Consider the following 21155-nt stretch of genomic DNA (forward strand, 5'->3'; position numbering starts at 1 on the left):
TCTCTCTCCCTTTCTCTCTGCCCCTCCCCACCCTCTCAAAAATAAATAAACATTTAAAAAAATAAGATGAATTGGCTTTTTCATATAGATTTGTAGTTCTTTATACCTTCTGGGTATGAGTATTTCGTAAAAAATAGATGTTGTAAATATCTGTTCCAAGTCTGTGACTTGCATATTCCCTTACTTAATGTTGTTTGTGATGAACATAAGTTCTTATTTTTAATAAGATCCACAGTCATCACATTTTAATAGTTGAATCTTTTGAAGAAGTCCCTGCCTCCTCCAAGGTCATAAAGATATTCTACTATATTTTCCTTTACAGAACTATTATTTTACCTTTCATGTTTAAGAATATGATCCACCCTCAAATTAATTTTTATGTATGGTATACATGTGGAAGTTCATTTTTTTACCACATGGATATGCAAACGATTCGGGACCATTATGTTGAAAAGATCATCCTTTTCCTATTAGATTGCAATGGTTCCTTTGTTGCAAATCAAATGGCTATGTACATGTATGAGTCTGTTTCTGGAGTCTTTATTCTATTCCACTGGTCTATTTATTTATCCTTGCCCCAATACCAATACCAGTACTCTGTCTTATAGTTTTATAGTAAATCTTCAAATCTGGTAGTAGAAGTCCTCCAACTTTGTAATTCTTGTCAAGATGGTTTTAGCTGTTCTAAGTCCTCTGCAGTTTCTGATAAAGTTTAGAATTTTGCCAATATCCATAAAATTGCTTTGCTGGGATTTTGCTTGGGATGGCCTTGATAGATCAATATAGAGAAAAGTGATATCTTCATGGATTAATTTTTTTTTTAAATTTTTTTTTTCAACGTTTATTTATTTTTGGGACAGAGAGAGACAGAGCATGAACGGGGGAGGGGCAGAGAGAGAGGGAGACACAGAATCGGAAACAGGCTCCAGGCTCTGAGCCATCAGCCCAGAGCCCGACGCGGGGCTCGAACTCCCGGACCACGAGATCGTGACCTGGCTGAAGTCGGACGCTTAACCGACTGCGCCACCCAGGCGCCCCATGGATTAATTTTTTAAGTCCATGAAGATGGGATATCTCTTCTCAATTATTTAGTCCAAGTGAGAATAATTTGAGTAAAACTTAGCATTTTCAAATGTATAAGGATAAAGTTACCACATAACTTAGTAATTCGGTCCTGGATATATACCCAAGAGAATTAAAAGCATGTCTACAAAAAAAGTTGTGCATGAATGTTCATAGCAGCATTATTTGCAATAGGTAAAAAGTAGAAACAACTCAAATGTCTGTCCACTGATGAATGGATAAATAAAATGTGGTATATTCATACAATGGGATATTATATGGCAATAAACAAAAGTACCAATAGGGGTGCCTGGTTGGCTCAGTCAGAAGAGCATATGACTCTTGATCTTGGAGTTGGGAGTTCGAGCCCTACGTTGGGTGTAGAGATTACTTAAATAAACTTAAGTACTGGGTGGCTCAGTTGATTGAGTGTCCGACTTTTGATTTTAGCTCAGGTCGTGATCTCAAGGTTGGAGTTTGAGCCCCATGGGCTCTGCTCTGACAGCTCAGAGGCTGCTTGGGATTCTCTCTCTCCCTCTCTCTCTCTCTCTCTCTCTGTCCCTCCCCTGCTTGTGTTCTCTCTCTCTCAAAATAAATTAAAAAAATTACTAATAAATGCTACAACATAGCTAGATGCTATGCTACAACAACCTAGAAAACATTATGCTAAGTGAAAGAAGCCAGTCACAAATGACCAAATATTGTGTCATTCCGTTTAAATACAATGTCCAGGGGCACCTGGGTGGCTTGGTTGAGCATCTAACTCTTGATCTCAGCTCAGGTTTTGATCTCAGGGTTGTGAGTTCAAGTTATGTGTGTGTCAGGCTCTGTGCTGGGCATGGAGCCTATGTAAAAAAAAAATATATGTGTGTGTGTGTATATATATATATATATTCAGAATATATATATTCTGGACATTGTATTTTATTTATATAAAATACATATATACACACACATACATATATATACACATACATATATATGCATGTATATATGTACATATATATGTATATATGCGTGTGTGTGTATATATGTATTTTATATAAATAAAATACAATGTCCAGAATAGGCGAATCTATAGAGATAGAAAATAGATTAGTGGTTGCCGGGGACTAAGGGAATGGGAAGGGATTGGGGAAGTGCTGGCTAAAGGGGAGTGGAGTTTCTTGTGGGGTAAGGAAAATGTTCTGAAACTGATTGTGGTGACGGTTGTAAAACCGTGTAAATACATAAATAGCCATTAAATTGTACACTTTACGTGAGTGAATTGTATGATATATGAATTATATCTCAATAAAGCTGCTTATGATTTTTTACAAAGTTATTTTGTCCATAATCTATTGGTGCCGGTCTAGACACATTCTAAAACACCTTATGTTTGCCACATGATAGTCATATTCTGAGGTCCTGGGGGTTAGGGCTTCAACATATGAATTTATGCCGTCAAAAAGAAAAATTGTAGGTATAGACCCCTGGTTCTCACTCCAGGATCAGAAGAGTCCTGCAATCCGCATTTAACTAAAATTTCAGACCCTGTTCCCTCTGCTCCCTGAATCAGCCGGGAGCTCACAAGGAGGTAGCCAGCCAGGGTAAGAGCTTGACTAGCCTGGGCCTAAGACAAACTACAGGATTTCCCCAGTGAGTGGGAGGTAGGGGGCAACTTTGCCCAAAGGGTTTTCAGTTTTAAGAAACCCAAATGGGGATTGGAAACTCTAGCGTCACACAGCTTCTGGAGAAAGTCCTTGTTAACAGCAGGAACCCCCTCTAACCCAGCTGTGCTTCTCCATCTCATCCTGCTTGCAGCCTCTGTGGCGGGTGGGGTGGCATATTTGAATCTCTGGAGGGTCAGGGGAGGCACTTGAGATAGTTACATTCATCAAAAGTGGGCATCAGGAGAGTGAGGTAGGGCATCCCTTATATATGGCCAGTCCAGGCCGTTCTACATGGAGATATTCTCGTGCGAGGGACAAGGTAGGGAGTTTTCAGTGTGTTTTGTTTGTTTTTCATCAGTTTCATCCAAAAAAGCAGGGTTTCCCCCTGAAAAACAGCCCTTTGTGCCCGATAGGTTTGTGATCTTCTGGGACTCTGTGCTGGAGGTCAAGTTCGTCAAATCCAGTACTGGACGCCTTCAAGTGCTGGAATTGAGGTCCATGCTGAGGCTCTGCCTTGTGGTCCCAAAAACAGTGGGAGAAGAGATGTGAGCTGGCAGCTTACCCCGGGGTGCTGGGACTCCAGTGTTCCTGCTTCCCAAACCTCAGGCCACCTTCACGACTGCTCCCAGGGCACTGACCACAGGCCGCTCAGCATTGTTGCAGCAGGGACGTGCTTTCTGCGGGGTCGAGTCAGGCCAGGCCCAGCTGGCCTGGCCTGGTTGGCTGCTCTAAAAGCCCATGGCCCCACGGCTGGCACTGCCCGCTGCCCTGCCCGGAAGTAAGCGCCCACAGCTGCACCCCGGGGCACTCTGGTCACCAGCCTTTGGTGTTCCTCCTTGCCAGCAGGGGCAGACCACGACAAGGTTGCCGGGGCTGCCCAGACCAGAGCTGAGGCAAGTGGGACTTAACAGGAGCCCAGAGAAGCATTTCATGAATCATCTGCTGGGGGTGGGGGGGGGGGGGGCAGGTGAGAGGAGAAAAGGACAGACACGCTCAGGGACACATTCCTGGGCCTCCTGCCTGAGAAAGCCTGATTTGGCAAGTCTGGGGAGGGGCCCAGAAACGTGCATTTTACAGGATTCTCTTAGGGGGCACGCACAGGCAGGTTTGGGAAGTGTGGTTTTAAGTTACCATGTTGGGCTTCGTGCAGAAAGCTTAGCAAGGGTCACAGGTCAGCGTGGAAAAGTAGATTTTGCTTCAGGTGTTGGGAACCTCCCTCCATTGGCTCAGGGGCGAGGGCTGGGCTCACCCCATAACCCAGAACCAAAACCCAGGCCCCAGGTACAGAGGGAGGCCTGGGGTGGGCAGGTCAGGCGGGGAGAAGCCTGGAGCTGAGAGGGTGGCCGAGAGCAAGCCCGGGGCTGAGGCAGGCTGAGGGCCCAGGAGGAGCTGCGGGGCCCACAGCTGTAGGAAAGATTGCCATGGGGAAATTCTCACTCGTTTGCAAAATGCAGCTATTATTTTGAGCTGCCTGCAGGAGCAGCTGCTTTCTATTCTCAACATGGGTCCACAGGATCTTGAACCTTGGCGGACATGTGTCCCCCTGCGATGCAGACACACCCTCTGCCAAAGCTGGGTGTGCCTGGGACTCCAGCTAAGGGCAGGATCTGAAGCTTCCCAGTCAGCCGGGGAAGCTTCCTCTCCGTCAGGCTTCCAGATTTACTAGCCAGTTGCAACGGTTGGCGTGGGCGCTCGAGTTTTAGACACAAGCAGTCCCAACACTTACAGTAAAGAGGCGACAGACTTTCTGCCAAGCTAAAAGTTTCAGAAAGTTTTATATTACGGCACCCAATCCAGTGTTATGGTTCCAATCAATTCAGGAAATAAAATGTCTACAATTTATTTGGGTCTCTAAGACTCAGAACTCCTGGCCAAGAATGTGCCCTTTGATCTTCATCCCTTTAATCTGAAGCATTCCCTAAGTGCATTTCCATTTTAAGGAACAATGTCTTACACTGACTGGCATGGTACTCTTGATTGAAAAAACTCAGACTTGTTTTAGGATTCCAACCCTTGGATTAAATTCAGTGTCCCATCCTAGTGCCTAACATGTGCCAAGTTTCTACCCTCCTTGAGCACAGAGGCAAGGAGGGAAACTCGGGGAGAAGTGTGCTTGAACGCCATAGAGACACTAGAGGTCAAGTGCAGGGAGTTCCTAGGACGGAGCTGTCGTGTGTGACGGGGGCACCGGAGAAGGCTTCAGGAGGGGGGTGTTTGTGTTGGGCCTCAAAGGATGGAGAGGCTGCTAAGACGAGGGGAGAAGGCAAAAGAACATTCCAGCCCAGGGGAAAAGACTGGAGAAGTGCAGAGCATGCTTGGGAATCATCGGCCATTCAGGGTAGCCGGGAGTTAAAGGCAGGGGTTGTACAGGGGCAAAGGGAGAGATGGGGCTGGCAAAACAGTGGAGCTGGACTGCAGGGGCCCAGACTCCCTTGAATGAGCTCAAGAGACAAGATGGCGCACGGCACAAGTTTGAGGGACCTCCCAGAGATGGCGCTCAGGAAGGGAGCCTCCAGGTACGGGAGCAAGGAAAGAAGCTACTCCTAGTCATTCTCTCTCTAGTGGCCCAGGAGCTTCAGCCACCGGTTCCCTCTGCAGACTGTGGCCTCTGGCTCCCCGAGAGGGCCAACCTAACCTGTAGGTCAACTGTCCGTCACCACAGCCAACTCGAAGGCAACTGTTCCATTGGCAAGTGGCCAGTCAGTGGATGGGTTTCTTCTCGTCAGGCATCTGCCTCTGGCATCATCAAGCCATTCTTGCTGGAGGAGGGGAGGGTCACATGGTAAACAGGTGACCTTCAATATAGGGGGTAGTGTGGGGTTATTTAAAGAAGGGTGTGGGCTGGGCAGGGCTTGCAAATGTGTCTTCTTCCACTAGTGAGGGTCAGTAGGAACCATCACATTTTTTGAGAGCACAACACAATAAAAGCTGTGATCTTATATTACTCTCCACCATGTGAAGACTGCGGATGAAAGGGAAGCTGTCTCCACACAGATCCGTCATCTACCATGTACCAAGCCCTCCGTTCGGAGACGTACGCACATTACTGTATTTCTAGTTTTCACAAGAGCCCATTTTTCCTCATGAGGAAAATGCGGCAGAAAGTCTTGGAGATGTGAAGCAACTTGCCCAGAGTCACGCAGCTGGTAAGTGGTAGAATTATGATTTGAACGTAAAATCGGAGCAGACTTGAAATCCACACTTCGCCATCATACCAGGGCAGGCAGCCGGCCGGGACAGCCTCTGGTGGATGCCTGCAGGTGCCTTACGTCCCATGAGTCTGCCCTGGATCCATTGTCTCCTGCGTATTTTCCATCTTTCCTCCTGGGTCTGCTATGTCTGTGAATGCTATCACCATCTCCCGAGTCACCCAAAGCCAAATCTCCCCAAAATCTGTTCCTTCTCTGTAAAAGAGAGATAATGGCACTATGCCCCCATAGGTGTGAGCACCCCATAAGAATCGTCTCACATTTCACAACCCAGCACAGAGTGTGGTGCTTGGCGTAGCCACAACTGATGGACACAGTGATCGGCTGAGCACAGGAGTATGGCCCGGAGTTTTATGTCGAATGTAGCAGCTGGCGAACGTTTTCTGGAAAAGGCCAGGCATAAATATTTTCAGCTCTGTGAGTTGTACCGTCTCTGTCACAACTGCTCAACCTTGCCCTTGCAGGGAAAACACAGCCACAGACAAGGCATAAGTGAATGGGCAAGGCTGTGTTCCAAGACGATATTTAGACAAAAACAAAAAGGGGGCCGACTTGGCCCTAGGGTTGTAATTTACTGTCTCCTGGTCTTTATTTTGGTTCCTTCCATGAATGTGGGGCCATGTCTGTTTAGTTCATAAATTTTTGTCCCAGGGTCTAGCCCAGTGCCTGACACGTAGTAGATATTCCATAGATGATTGCCGAAGGAATGGTTCAGCGGGAGAAAGCAAGCAAGCAAGAACCAAAGACTGGCTGAGGAGGGACGGGAATTTGGAGATCCCCTGGCCGTGAGTTGGAGAAACGGGTTCAGTGTAAGAAACACAAATCATACTAAGGTTTCTTTTTTTTTTTTTTTCCAACGTTTATTTATTTTTGGGACAGAGAGAGACAGAGCATGAACGGGGGAGGGGCAGAGAGAGAGGGAGACACAGAATCGAAAACAGGCTCCAGGCTCTGAGCCATCAGCCCAGAGCCTGACGCGGGGCTCGAACTCACGGACCGCGAGATCGTGACCTGGCTGAAGTCGGACGCTTAACCGACTGTGCCACCCAGGTGCCCCCATAGTAAGGTTTCTAAGCAAAAAGGGATTTAGCGTGGAGAATTACAAACTTGTTAGAAGGGCTGGGGGGGGAAGGCTCTATGTGGGACCTCCAGGGATGGCTCCCAGAATGTGCCAGAACTGATCTGCCAGGAGAGTGGCCACTGGGCTACAATCAGAAATGGCAGGACTTGAAAAGCTGCCACTGGGAGCTATGACCTCAAGGACATGATAGCTGCAGCATAATGGTCAGAAAGTGGTGGGCAGGAAGTGCCACAACCGTCACCACCCCCTCTGCCTGCGTGTTGGGATGTGGTGCCCAGCCATGGACACCTCTTCGGTTGACTCTTGATACTCTTGGAGCTGGGGATCGGACATCAGTGGCTCCAAGACTTTGGTTTCCAGCAGGAAACAGCCAAAAGCTGCAGGAGATTGGCTTCTGCCTCATTCCTGCCTTCCACCCTTCGTGCAAATACGTCTGACTGGTATAGCTTAGTTAACACTTGTGATGCTAATGGTAAGGGGGTCTGGAAAAGGTAGTTTTTGGTTTCCTCGACCGTGCAGCACCCGGAGATATCCTGGGGAGATGTGGGGATGGATCCATGCGATGTTTGGCACAACCTGTATTTTCCAGTGATCCACTGCTGCAAAACAGACCATCCCAAACCTTGGCGGCTGAAAACCACAGTCATTTGTTTTGCTCAGAAATTTGAAATTGAGCAGGGCTTGGTGGGGGTGGCTTGTCTCTGCTCGATGCAGAGTGAGCTGGGGTTGTTCAACTGGTGGCTTAAAACAGGGGCTCCACCATGTGAGCAAGCCCACAAAAGCACCTGGGAGCCCAAGTGAAGAGGAAACAACCTTTACCAAGAGCCCCAGCTGAGCCCCTGGGCAGCAGCTACATCAACTTACCAGCCACGTATGGCCACTTTTCAGTGAAAGCAAGTCCTCCCAGCCCTGTCTGCCACTGGGGGGTTGAGGGGTGGTGATGGTTGACCTAAATATAAGCCAAGTCCACCTGTCCCCAGCATCCTGAACATTCAGACTTAGCAGCTTTCTGTAGGTTTCCTAAAAACCCGCCCAGTGTGCTTTGGGCTTTATCTACCCATCAGTACTGCTGCCTGGGGGCTCCTTGTCTCTTTCAGAAACTGCCCCTTGAGCAATCTGAGATCATGACGGAAACACTTAGATTTTGAAGTTGCAACCTGTCATAAAAAGGCAAGACTGACCTACTGGGGCTCTGATTTTTAGACAGGCTTCCAGGAGAGCTCAGGTGATTTCAACTCCAGGGTTGTCATGTACAGTTAAGCCAGTTGTGTACTGCACAACTTTGGGAGGGAGCATCATTTACATGATCTCTTGGCATATTTACTACAGTAGTTTTCTGGCAGAGGGCAGCAAAATGTCTTGAGGTAGGGTGGCTTTTTCTAATTTGCACAAAGGTAATTTATAGCTAGTGGCAGGAGGCATAGGACAAACCAGTGTCTAATAAATCTTGGGTCAGTGGCAGGTGTTGGTGGGAGAGAAGGGAGGAGTGGGGAGTAGTATTGGGGAAGAAGGTCCCTTTGGCTAACCACAGTGGGCACCCAAGAACTAAGAGGTGTTGATATTTGTGGGGTTCAAGGTTCAGCCCTGTGGGGCCATCAGGGTTATCAAGGAGGCAAGGTAGGCCAAGAAGGCAAAGCAGACAGAATAAGCCACAGACTTGCCTGGAAAGGTGGAAATCTCAGGGCTGACTCTAATAAAGAAATGATGGCCCTTTGCAGAGAGATGGGGATAAAGAGCATGTGTAAATGTCTAAATAAAAATTCTATGGTTCTAGGCGCCTAAGTGGATCAGTCGGTTAGGCATCCAACTCTTGATGTCAGCTCAGGTCATGAGATCTCATGGTTCATGAGTTTGAGCCCTACATTGGGCTCTGTGCTGACAGTGTGGAGTCTGCTTGGGCTTCTCTCTCTCCCTCTCTCTCTCTGCCTCTCCCACACGCTCTCTCTGTCTCTTAACATAAATAAATAAACTTAAAAAAAAATCTGTGGTTCTTGTGGGGGTGGGGAGCGGGGATGGGAGGATGGGAGGCAGAGGGGAGGAGGGAAGAGGCACAGTGATGGCCACGAGAATGCACCTGCTGGAGCGCAGGGCCTGAACCCCAACTGTCACCACTCTGGTTCTGAAAACCTCCATCAGTAGCTGACTAGCTACCATCATTCATAGCAACAGCACAGCTTCTGAATGGCTAGGGGGAATTACACGATGACTTTCTATTTCAAATACTGTAGATTGCAAAACCTTTATAGTTGGAACAATGCTCTCCATTTTGCGTCTGACTCCAAAGCAGAATCCCAGCCAAGCACAGCTTTTTGTTTTATCTGTTTATCTTCCAGGGTCTCCTTTGGCTGCGTGCATGTTGCTTTTGTTCTTGGCTTGCTGTTTTAAGTATAGCTTTGCTACATTTCCATTTTCTCTGCTATTAAAGACCAAGCACTTATTTGAATTAGAGCAGAAAAACACTGACGAGAGCGAAGGACCGCTTTCCCCTCTGAAACATGGTGAGGCCGCGGGTTAGTGATAGCTATGACAACGAAGGACGCCCCGCGCTTTCGCTTCGAGACCTTCAGGAACGTACAAACAAATATTTTCTGGAATTTGCAGGTGAAAGGAGGGAGGTGAAGTGGCTCACACAGGATCACGCTGATTACAGTCTGACTCCTCTCCCTTCCCAATTACCTCCGAAATTACGCACTGGTGAACAGGGCCGGAGCTGTTCGTGTTTTAAATCAAACTAAAGTCCACTGAAGTAGGAAAATTATGCATTTTACATAAATGATGTGGGCAAATTATTATTCCATTTTTTTTTTAACAGGGTTTTTCCATCACTTTACTGTGCACACTGTAATATGGTTAATTTACCAGAAAGCATTGTTATTCATTCCCTAATTCTCAAGGCAACTGCTGCCATTTGCTTACCATTTCCTCACTGTTCCCTGGGAATTGACAGACCTTCCGGCTCCATTACGGGTGGTTTGGGTTCCTGAGCGATCTCGGGAGGCTCCGCTTCCCCTGCGTCTTCCGGGGTTCATTCCTCGGGAGGATTCTGAAAATGAAAGGATTCACATACCTGGGTTTAGTTTATGAGTGGCTTTAAGTGAATCCTTGTGTAAATGCACACCAAAAAGAAAAAAAAAAAAAAAAAGAGAAAGAAAAAGAAAAAAAAAAAAAAGAAGATGAAATCTCTTGCTATTTGGTAATATTTCCCCGCAGTATTACATGCACGGTTTTCATTAAAAAACACTATCTAATACCCATTTCACTCTCTCCTGCTTCTAATTAGCTACTCATTGATTATTACATTGCAAGCCCTTGATAATTAACCCAAGGAAAAAACAATTCTGAAACAACACAAGCAGAAGACATCTCGCGGGGCGCCTGGGTGGCGCAGTCGGTTAAGCGTCCGACTTCAGCCAGGTCACGATCTCGCGGTCCGTGAGTTCGAGCCCCGCGTCGGGCTCTGGGCTGATGGCTCGGAGCCTGGAGCCTGTTTCCGATTCTGTGTCTCCCTCTCTCTCTGCCCCTCCCCCGTTCATGCTCTGTCTCTCTCTGTCCCAAAAATAAAAATAAAAAACGTTGAAAAAAAAAAAAAAAGAAGACATCTTGCAACTGCTCATATAGGTCTTCTTCCATGAGTTTACATACTGCATGATGATTCAAGCAAAATAGCCTAATAAATGGAAGGAGAGGAAAGAATGACAATGGGTTCATAAATGGGCAAAAACCCCCTACTCATTGCTATTAAGAGAGGTGGGAAGGAGTTATTACAAGCCTGTCCTGCAATTCTTTTATTCTCATACTCTGTAAATATATTTCAAACTACTGTACCACGCCAGCTGGGACACTGGAGCCAGCAATCTGCCTAAAGCCTTTCTCTTTGTCCTTTTATGGTATTATCTTCAGTTAGCAGCTTAGTAATCAGAATAACTGATGTACCTATATAGTTTTTAGTGTGTGTGTGTGTGTGTGTGTGTGTGTGTGTGAGAGAGAGAGAGAGAGAGATTTTCTCTGGTTTGGTTCTTCTTCATTTAAATGCATTTGCTGAGCACCTACTATATCTAAAGCACAAACTAGCCCCTAACGGGGTCTGGGACTCAAAAGGAAACACACCTAAAGGCAAAAAACATGGGGTCTACCATTAAACAATGCATGATGTATTTCTACTTGTCCTTTAAGATTGAGTTCAGACATCACCTCTTCCAGGAAGCCTTCCCTGCACCATTCTGGGCTGGACAGCACTCTTCTGCTACCATCTAGCAGAGACCTTATTATTTTTTTACTCTTTTATTATTTTAATAAAATTTATTATTTATATTTTTAAAAAAATAAGCTCTACTCCCAACATAGGGCTCAAACTCACAACCCTGAGATCAAGAGTCACACGCTCTACCACCTGAGCCACAGAGTCACCCTGTAGAGAGCTTATTGTACGTATCTTCTATGGCTGTCCGTCCTCACTGGACTGGGAATACTAATTGTCTCTTTCTAGAGCTAAGCACAGGGTCTAGCCCATAAGAAGCATTCAACAAATGTTTGGAGAAGGAATGAATGTTAAGTCCTTGTATACATCCATAGTCATATCTGCCATTATCCCACTACCTTGAACAGCCTTGGCAAAGGACTCTTCTCATCCCAGTTCTGGTTTCTTCCCCCTTGTCCAATGTCTCCATCCTGTTTACTCCCATTTGCTGCCGTCTTGGACCAGCAGGCTGACTTGACCAGACTTTTACTTCACGGTGGCTCTGGATGGTTTTCCTCTTACCACCATCAAACCCTCTTGTCTTCTGTCCCGTTCTCAATTCGGGGGCTGTTATTTACTGGGAGAGAAAAGGGAATCAGATAAGAGAATACATGTTAGTGGGGGTTAATGCTACCTCTCCCAAATACATTGTTTTTATGTTAATAGTAACATTTTATGGACAATATCTTCCTGCGGCAGGTCTCAAGCAGGGCCCAGGTGCTCCCTGGGTCATGCACAGGTATACCAGGAATCCTATAAGCCCGAGTCTGGTTAACAATGCACAACCTGAAGGTCTGGGAAAATAATTGCATGTGAAGGTAAAAAATGGATATCTTAGGGAGAATGTCAAATTTTCATGAAAGTACAAGGTTAAAATGAGCCCCTGAAGGCCCCAGTCCCAGGGCATACAACTTTATTCCCATTAGTGTTGGGGTGAGTTCTGGGGAGAAGTTTGGGAAGCACTAATGGGGTTCACTTTAGGCTATACGCTGGATCTTTAAGTCCTATACTGAAGGCTGGTGACCACACATTTGCAAGGGGGCAGGGCTAGCACCTTCGGCGGCTCACGGCAAATCCTGGTGTGCTCAGCACGGTCCTAGATCAGTGCGTCATTTGTAGGTCAGCCATTTGCCCCACTAGACGTCATCACCCACTTAGCCACCATCCATCTATCCAACATCTACCATCAGCTCCTCAATGCTCTCCGTGCAGGGAGAATGATGGTGGACCAGCTAGGCGTTACTGTTCCCAAGGAGTTCACAGTCTGGCAGGGAAGATGCATGAAAAGGAGAGGCATATTATGAAGCACATCATTAGAAGAGTAGTAAGGATTCTGGAAAGGAGCACAGAGTTCTGTCTGCTGGGGAGCAGTTGTTTCTCCCTGATCACATTCCCCTTAGAGTAGTCCCAGCCAAGCTGGGAAAACTTTTTTATTCTCAGTCCTCAGAATCTTAAAAATAAAGGCATATCCCCCCCCGCCCCCCATGGGATTCTGAACATTTTGCATGTTCAGAAAGAATGAGGCATGATTTAGGAGTTTATTATGAAACATTTCTGAAAATATAGGTATATATAAATTATGAAGGTCTATTTGATATTTCAAAGATATTAAAGATAGATACACATTTTTCACTATTTTCTTCTCTTGCAGTTGTAATCTATTTTTGAGAATTAAATAAACATATATTATTGGCACTTTCTTGTTAAATCTGTACCCCACAATATCATTTTTAGAATAAAACATTTTTGAGCTTCCTTTCCCCTACCCCCAGATTATTTTTTTCTCTGCTTCCTTCTTTCCCCCTCTCCCTCCCTTTCTTCCTTCCAGCATATATTCTGGACAGCATAACCGAATCCCGACAGTATAGGATATAGCAGTAAGAAAGGCAACAAAAGCCATCTAAACCTATTAAAATACACTTTGGGAACAAATCGACCAAACACCGTTTTATCCAAATATAACTTGTTAGGAAATGCCCATTCCGTCAAGTGAGGCTCTCTTGCCCTGTGCACTGATGCAAGAACAGATGACATCCTAAATGCAGGAGGTCTCTGTAGCTCTTCTCTGTATCCTGCTGAAAACCTTACCTTCTTTCAAGACTCCTGGAAGAACCACTCCAATTAGTGCAGTATACATTCTTAAGGTCCCATAGGAAATTTCAGATAAAATTCTGCAGCTCCAATGCTACTAGAAAAATCCTCTGGTGCCAAGATTTAGCCACAGGAGGATTCCTGTCTTTCTCAAGGCAGGTAAACACCCTCTGGCACTTGTCAGAAACTCTTCAGTAGTGTGGCTGTATTTGAGGGTTTATGAATACCCTTCACTTTTCTTGGGGAACTGCCTGGCTCCCCATACACCTTTCTTTGCCACGACCAAGTCAGAGCCAAATGCATCATTAGCTTGGGTCTACACCCTGACACCCTAACACGCAGGAGGCCCCGCATCCACTCCTGGCTCGCTGGCCCTCCCAGCCCATCAGTGCACCGTGAGCAAAGCATCGCAGAGAGCATGAGCTGCGGTGAGCGTGGCTGAACGGAACTCATTTTGTCACATTTACGGTGTCTGAGCTTTGTCAAGTTGCCTTCTCCAGTGGCTCTATTATTTGATTTTTAAGACAGTAAAAAGAAATAGTTCGTTAGGAAGTCCCCCTCTGCAGTCCAGCAATGCCAGAAGCCAGCTCTCCCAAGGGAGCAGAGCGGGCGCTTCTTCACTACCAGGTTACTAAAGACAAAACACTTCACTGGTGCTTGCTGCTAAGGTACCTTTTGGGACCCAGGCCTACCTCGTTTCATTGCACTTCGCTGAAACCGTGTTTTTTTACAGACTGGAGGTCTGCAGCCACCCTGCATCGACCCAGTCTGTTGGTGCCATTCTTCCAACAGCATTTGCTTCAGACACACTTCACGTGTCTCTTGTCATTTTGGTAATTCTCGCTGGATTTCAAACTTTTTCGTTATCATTCTATTCGTTATGATGATCTGTGATCAGTTATCACAGCTCACTGAAAGCTCAGACGATGATTAGCATTTTTTTAGTAATAAAGTATTTTTAAATGAATTGTTTTACAATGCCATCGCCCATTTCATAGACTTGTGTGGTGTAAACACAACTTTTATATGCGCTGGGAAGCCAAAACATTCGGCTTGCTTTAGTGAGAGGGTCTGGGGTCAGAACCTGCACCCTCTCTCTCTGAGGTAGGTCTGTATTTTTCGTTCTGAAAAAGAGAGCTTTCTGGTCAGTGGATTTAGTTTCCTCGCTCCAAACGTCTACAACTTGTGAGGGACAGAGGCTTCTTGGCATGTGTTGGGAATCGAGGTAGTTTCATTTGCCTGGACTGGTCTACCTCAGGAACATCTCCGGGTAGCACATTACTGTTAGGAAGAAGGAACCTGAAAACATCTCTGATTTCTCTGTATTCATAGCTACATTTTTACTTCTCTACTGCAACCCTACACAAGATGTTTCAGAGCAGTTCCAGCGTGCCACTCTATGTCAGAGTGCCCTGGGGTCAACCCAATTCTCAAGCTTTGCTTCATAGGCAAGAATCCACGACAAACTCAACTGATGAATTAAAGGCTATACTTTGGTTTGAAGAAACTAAGTTTGTTTTCTAGAAGAATCTCTTTTCAAAGCAGCGTATATAACTTTTTCGTTCTTGTTTTTTTTTGTTTTGAATGACTGAATCAAAAACACACAACAATCCTCCAGAGAATATATGCCAATTATCCAACCTAGTGGGACGCGAGGATTAAAAACAAAGTTGTCTTTAAAAATATCTCGAACGTGTTAATAAATTGCCCAGTAATGTGATGGTAATTGTAGAGATCTTTGAAATTTTATCAATTTAGCAACTGCATCAATACCAAAAACAATACCATAAAGACTTGATTGATTAGCCAGAAAATCCCTTTGTTTTATCCTTTTTTTTTAAACGTTGGAAACCCTTTCTAAATATAAAGATTATTTCAGCAAAAAAACTCTCCTTGTATAATCCCACGATAGCAGTGATCTTCGAATCACAGGGTCTTAGATCTGTAGGTCTTAGATCTGTAGGATCTCATCCGACCCCTTCATTTCTGCATTCAGGACCCTAAACAGAGGTGCCAGATGGCTGTTGGAGGTCCCACAGTTGAATGAGCGCAGAGCCAGGCCTGGATAGTAGGTGCAGTCTACCCACTGCCCCTCCTACCACACCAGGTTGCTTCCCTGCTTAGCGACATGCTTGCGGATGTAGAGGGCCACTGGGAAAGACATATACTGACTCTAGGGGAACAGTGCTTCTTCTTGAAATTGTCTTTCTCCTACAAGCGGGATACAGAAAATTCCAGTTAGCAAAAGTGTCTGGTAGGTGAAAACATTAAAGTATGCTTAATCTTGCTCTAATGATCCTCTGAACTAGCTAGACAACAGCCTAACCCTTCTGGGGGGCGGGGCAGGGCAGGGGGAGAAGTCCCCACTCTCGGTGTTCTTTCTGAATGTTTCTGTCATTTGGAAATCACTGCACAATGGTTAAATTCACCAGGTAGCTCCTTGCCACCTGGCAGTGGGGCAGTGTCACTGTTCTAGTACCTTCCATGATTTAAACAAATGAACAAAAAAAAATTCAAATGTAAAATGCTCTCTTTTTAATTACTAAATTAAGAAAGTTAAACAATGTAAAAATGTAAACTCACAAATAAATCATAACAAAAAAAGGAATTAAGATTTCAGAGTTGCTACCCAGCATTAAAAACTTAATAGAAATAGGTTTTTTGATTTGTTGTTAAACATGTAATTCAAGGTTGGTACAAACAGCAACTAAAAATGTAGTACTTTTTTTTTTCCTTTTTTTCCTTTTTCTTTCTTTCTTTTTTTTTTTTGGTGCATCCCCATGAAATGTAAAGTAGTGCATAGTTATTCCACTGGAGACTTCTCGGACATATAGAAAGTCATTTCATTAGCAGTACAGGATGTTTAAAACACTTATTTTACAATGGGAAATGTACAACCCCCCCCCCCCACCAAGTTTTAGTTGCATGAGAAAGTTTAGCAGGTTGCCAAGACTATAACGCTATGGGTTTTAGACCATTTAAATGTGGTTACAAGGTTTATTAAATTAAAAAAAAAAGTTTGAAACATTTCAGCATTCATATTTTTGTACAAGAAGTATGTGTGGTTATCCACCTTCCAGTTCCCCTGGTGGTATTGGCCGTTGGCTTGCTTAAACACGCTTTTAGGTTTCAAGACCAAATTGCAGTTAAGTCAAAGCAAATACTGGAAACAGAACTTGTGAATCCAGCTCTGGAGCTGCTTTTGAAAAGAATCAAAGTAACAGCCATCTACAGGTACAATCATGAACCAAAAAAGTGCAATCTAAATTAAAAAGAAAAAAGGATCATGCTTTGCAAAAGCCAAAAAGGATGCCACTGGTGTGCAGAGTAATACCAGGGCTTTTATGCAGATTTGGCAGTAAAATCCTCACTCTGGGTCCCGAGGCTTTATGGCCTGGGTTGGCCATGGTCTCCACATTAGCACCCACGTGGTGTATGTACAGGGACAGATATATTATATATATATTCATATTTATAAAAAAGAAAAAAAAAAACAAACACCTGTCCTGATTGGTTTTTGTTAAAACATGAAAAAAAATTTTATTGTTTTAGACAAAGAGGCCACTTTTGGAAAATAATACTTTTTTTTTTTAGTTGAATCAGGTGAAGACAGTTAAAATCACATAGGATTTGCATTTTAAAAAAAGGAAAGCACTAGGATTGTTGGCACTGGAGTAACTATTTACACTGAACAGAGGTTTGGCCTTTTACATAACATCAATACAATGCATTTTCCAAAGTCTGAGAAATAACAAGGTTCTGTCTCGTATGCTTCACAGAGGAGGTTCGGATTTGGGGACAAGTGTCATTAATGAGGGCCATGGAAGTTCGTCAGCTTCAGAGTCACATGCAATCTGATCCAGGACGGCTCTCGCTGCTCGGGCAGCAGCCGGCTACGGAACTGAAAGCTAATGGGGAGGGGGCGGGGAAGCCTCTTGGATAAGGCCTCTCTCTGCAGACCCAGGTCTCACAGGTTTTCACCAGGCTGGTACTGGGGCTCTGTGGCGGTGAAGTAGTCTTCCAGGAAGCCCTGCAAGTACTCGAAAGTGGGCCGCTCCTCCGGGTCCTTTTTCCAGCAGTGGATCATGAGCTCGTGGAGAGAGATGGGGCAGTCCTGCGGACAGGGCATCCTGTAGCCGCGCTCCACCTGCTCCAGCACCTCCCGGTTGTTCATGCCTGCAAGACAAGGCAGTGAGTGTGGGCCCTGCCGCTCCCCTTCCTTCTACCTTGAGCCTGCACGTGGTTCAAGGGGCACTGCTCCACTCAGAAATAAACAGGAAATGTGCAACTGCTACCGATGAATCTCAAAAGCATTGTGAGTGAAAGGAGCCAGACGCAAAAGGCAACATACTGTATGATTCCGTTTCTGTGAAGTTCTAGTAAAAGCGAAGCTACAGTGACAGAAAGCAGATCAGTGGTCGCCAGGGGTAAGGGGAGGGGAACGTCTGCACAGGGGCTGCAGGGCACACTGAGGGGTGATGGGAACCTTCGGTTTCAGGGCTCAGCAATCAACGGCTGTAAAGGCCAGATAGCAAATGTTTGAGGCTTAGTGGGCTGCATACGATCTCTGCCGCAGATTATTTTTCTTAATAGCCCTTTAAAGACACAAAAGAAAAAACAGGTGGGAGTTGGATTTGGCCCACAGACCATAACCTGCCAACTCCTGTTCTAGATCTCGTACGCAGCGGTGTGACTAGTTCATGTTTGTCAAAACTCATTGTGCTCCCAAAATGGCTGAATTCTATTGTTTGTAAATTACAATTCTGTGAAACTGATAAAAAAAATATGAATGAAGCAGGCAAAGAAACAGAAATCCATGGAATGAAACATACACTGTCCATGTTGATAGCATCTAGAAGCTCCACTTACGAACTTCATAAATTCGTTTTGCTTGTGCCCGGGCAAGCTTCCGGTGCCCCCCCTGCCCCCCCAGCCTGCACCCCCAGCTGAGATCTGCCATCATGTCGGCAAGGCTGGGTACCATCTGGCCCAGCGACCCCGAGGTGCCCTGGGGTTTGGTGACTTTCATGGGGAGACAGGGCGCCTCCGGGGGCTGTGTTTACTGATGACCTTGGACAGGCCATCTATCATTTGAGACCTCTGTGACCCTCTGGGGGAACTGCCTAATGTTGCGAGCTCAGGCTGCACAAACAGGAGACAGTCGGGGAGACTGCTAACCCTTCTGGAGGACGCAGCCTCCCTGCACGTTGGCCTTCCTGACAAGAGCAGGAAATACCATACGTGGGGTGAGGGGAGCGCCCTGACCCTACTCCAATCACTGCCAGACACTATCCTCTAGTTCTCCTTCCTTTTCCTGACATATCGCATTCTGCCATCGCCTGCCAAGCACTTGTATGTTTTGGCTGCTCCCTTGGCCCCAAGTCTAATTTGGAATCCTTTCCAACCTCTGACCTGGTTTGTTTGTTTGTTTGTTTTAAACAAAATATGGTTTCAAGCCATGCAGAAACCAAGATTTTTTCCCCCTATCTCAGGGATACAATGAGAAGACCATAGCATATACACGAAGCAGTTTCCTTTAATTCTGGAGGAGCTGGGCCCAGGGCGTAACCTTGTCCTGACTTCTGGGGTCTGTTGCCATTCTTCTTGTTTTGTTGTTACTTTTGGACCTGGGTTTATCCTGTGGCCGCCAGCCATGGCCCCGTCAGTCACATGCCTGTGCAAGCCCTTTTAGGATGCTTTCTTATTCTCCACCACTGTAACTTCTTGTGATAAAATCCATATATTATTCCTGCTGTGTTGAAATAGGCCTTCAATTTAATTATTCTCGCATAACCTTGCTCATGTTTTGGGAGTGATGCCCCGTTTAGTGCGAGAGGTTTAATGAACCAATGTGGGCCCCCTGCCTCCATGCCATGCCTGATTTCACAGGTGCCCTCTTCAGTTGGGTGTTTGGTCAGCTCTGTGGCTAATTAGCTTAAATCCTCCTCCAACTGCTGAAAACTCATTTTGAAAACTCGGGATGGGGTGAGGAGCTGGAAGCAAGGGGAAAAACATGATGCTGCCAGAACGTCCTGCAGACCTCTGGACAAATGGAGTGAGGGGAAGGGGGCAGCATTCCCTTATCCACTGGCCCTAAATCCCACAGGATCTGCAAACCAGAAGTGCTGGTAATTCACTTGGCAGCAAAACTGATCTGAACTGACCTCATTCTGGCCATAAAACCTGAGGCTATTTACTATTTTTGTTGATTCATACACACTGCTATAGAAATAAGAATGTATTTGAGTACAGACTTCTGCTTCAGACTCTCCTGGGATGTTATATAATGAATGGTCCATGCACTGTATGCATGTTCTTTAAAAAAAAAAAAAAAAAGTCTGACTCTGAAGCACATATGGGCCCGAGAGTTGTGGCTGGGAGCCTCTGGCCCGAGCGGTGGCAGCAAGAACAAGTACATCCCAGGCCAGAAAGGCGAGGAAGAGAGGGTAATCTCTTGTGAGGACTGGCATTATCTAAAGCCTCTGCTCTGTGTTTTACTACGGTCCTTGGTTTCATAATCTCTCAGAAGCCATATGACCCAAACCTGCAGAAATGCCCCCTTGTCTCTGCCCCTGCCAGGAACCTGTAGGAACTGGGAGGAAAGACAGGCAGAAGGTCTGAACGTCAGAAGGCCTGACAGGCCCCTTCCGGACATGGTTTCCCCACCACCTCCCCGCCCCCCCCCCCCCCCAAACGCCTTCTAATGCTTTATTCTGGCATCGAGACTGTCCAAAATGGCACCACAGAGTTTAATTAATCATTCTCCAATTGCTCTGTGGGGTTTAGGTCAGTAAATGTTTCATTTCATTAAAAAACAAACTACTCAAATGGAAAGATTTCATGTATTTCTTTAAACTCTTAATCCAATCTCTGCCAATGGAAAGTTTAATTGGCCACTTGGGTCAGGCCTATTTTTCCAGCGCTCTGCCCAAGTCCCAGACACAGCAGATAGAATAACTTGACCCGGGGCGCCTGGGTGGCTCAGTCGGTTAAGCATCCGACTTCAGCTCAGGTCACGATCTCACGGTCCGTGAGTTCGAGCCCCGCGTCGGGCTCTGTGCTGACAGCTCAGAGCCTGGAGCCTGTTTCAGATTCTGCGTCTCCCTCTCTCTCTGCCCCTCCCCCGTTCATGCTCTGTCTCTCTCTCTCTGTCTCAAAAATAAATAAACGTTAAAAAAAAAAAAAAAAAAGAATAACTTGACCCTATACCTGTAGCATCCCCCGAGACAGCCTGCTTCCTGGGCGGCTGTAGCCAGGGGACCCACGTAGGCCACCAGCAGGCCCATGCCGGCAGTCATGTGCCTGCTCCTTGTCTCGCTCCTCCTCTTTCTTCTCTTCTCATGCCTCCTCTCCCTGGGCCTCTCAAAGCGCAGGGACCATATGTAACCAATTCCACACACTGGGCCAAAGCGAAACATACCAATGACAGCTTTGCCAGAAAAGCGGGAAACAAGACAATACACCGGCTGGTGACGACAGCGTGAGCGGGATCGGCTCTTTTCCAACCGTCCGTAAGCCAGAGCCCACACGGCTGACCTGCGGACGGCACCTTCACGACCCTGCACAATCGAGAGCTTGCCTGCCAAGCAAGGCTTAAGCTAGTTTTTACTCTACAAACAACTGCCGGATTAAGGGGGTTCATACTGAAAAGAATAGTTTCCTCAGCAATAAGAATAATTTTGAAAAATCATTTCAAGAATTTGTTTTTCTTTTTTCTCCCTTTTCAGTGGGGAGAATGCTAGCAGAGAAAGAGAAAAGACAGAAGCTTTAAAACATGGCGTACGGGCATGTTTTAGGGAAATGCGGTCATCAACAGTTTGGGC

General features: G+C 45.8%; 1 protein-coding gene across 1 annotated transcript in view; it reads right to left on the minus strand.

Moving 5' to 3' along the window:
• Positions 1-16315: 16315 nt before the first annotated feature.
• Positions 16316-21155, minus strand: part of FYN (FYN proto-oncogene, Src family tyrosine kinase) — a 216377-nt gene continuing 211537 nt past the window's right edge. The window contains 1 exon segment of the mRNA XM_023254266.2: positions 16316-17508. Within this exon segment, the coding sequence (XP_023110034.2) occupies positions 17300-17508 (209 nt within the window). The 3' untranslated portion in view covers positions 16316-17299.

The sequence above is a fragment of the Felis catus genome, chromosome B2 (assembly GCF_018350175.1).
Source record: "Felis catus isolate Fca126 chromosome B2, F.catus_Fca126_mat1.0, whole genome shotgun sequence".
Lineage (NCBI taxonomy): Eukaryota > Metazoa > Chordata > Mammalia > Carnivora > Felidae > Felis > Felis catus.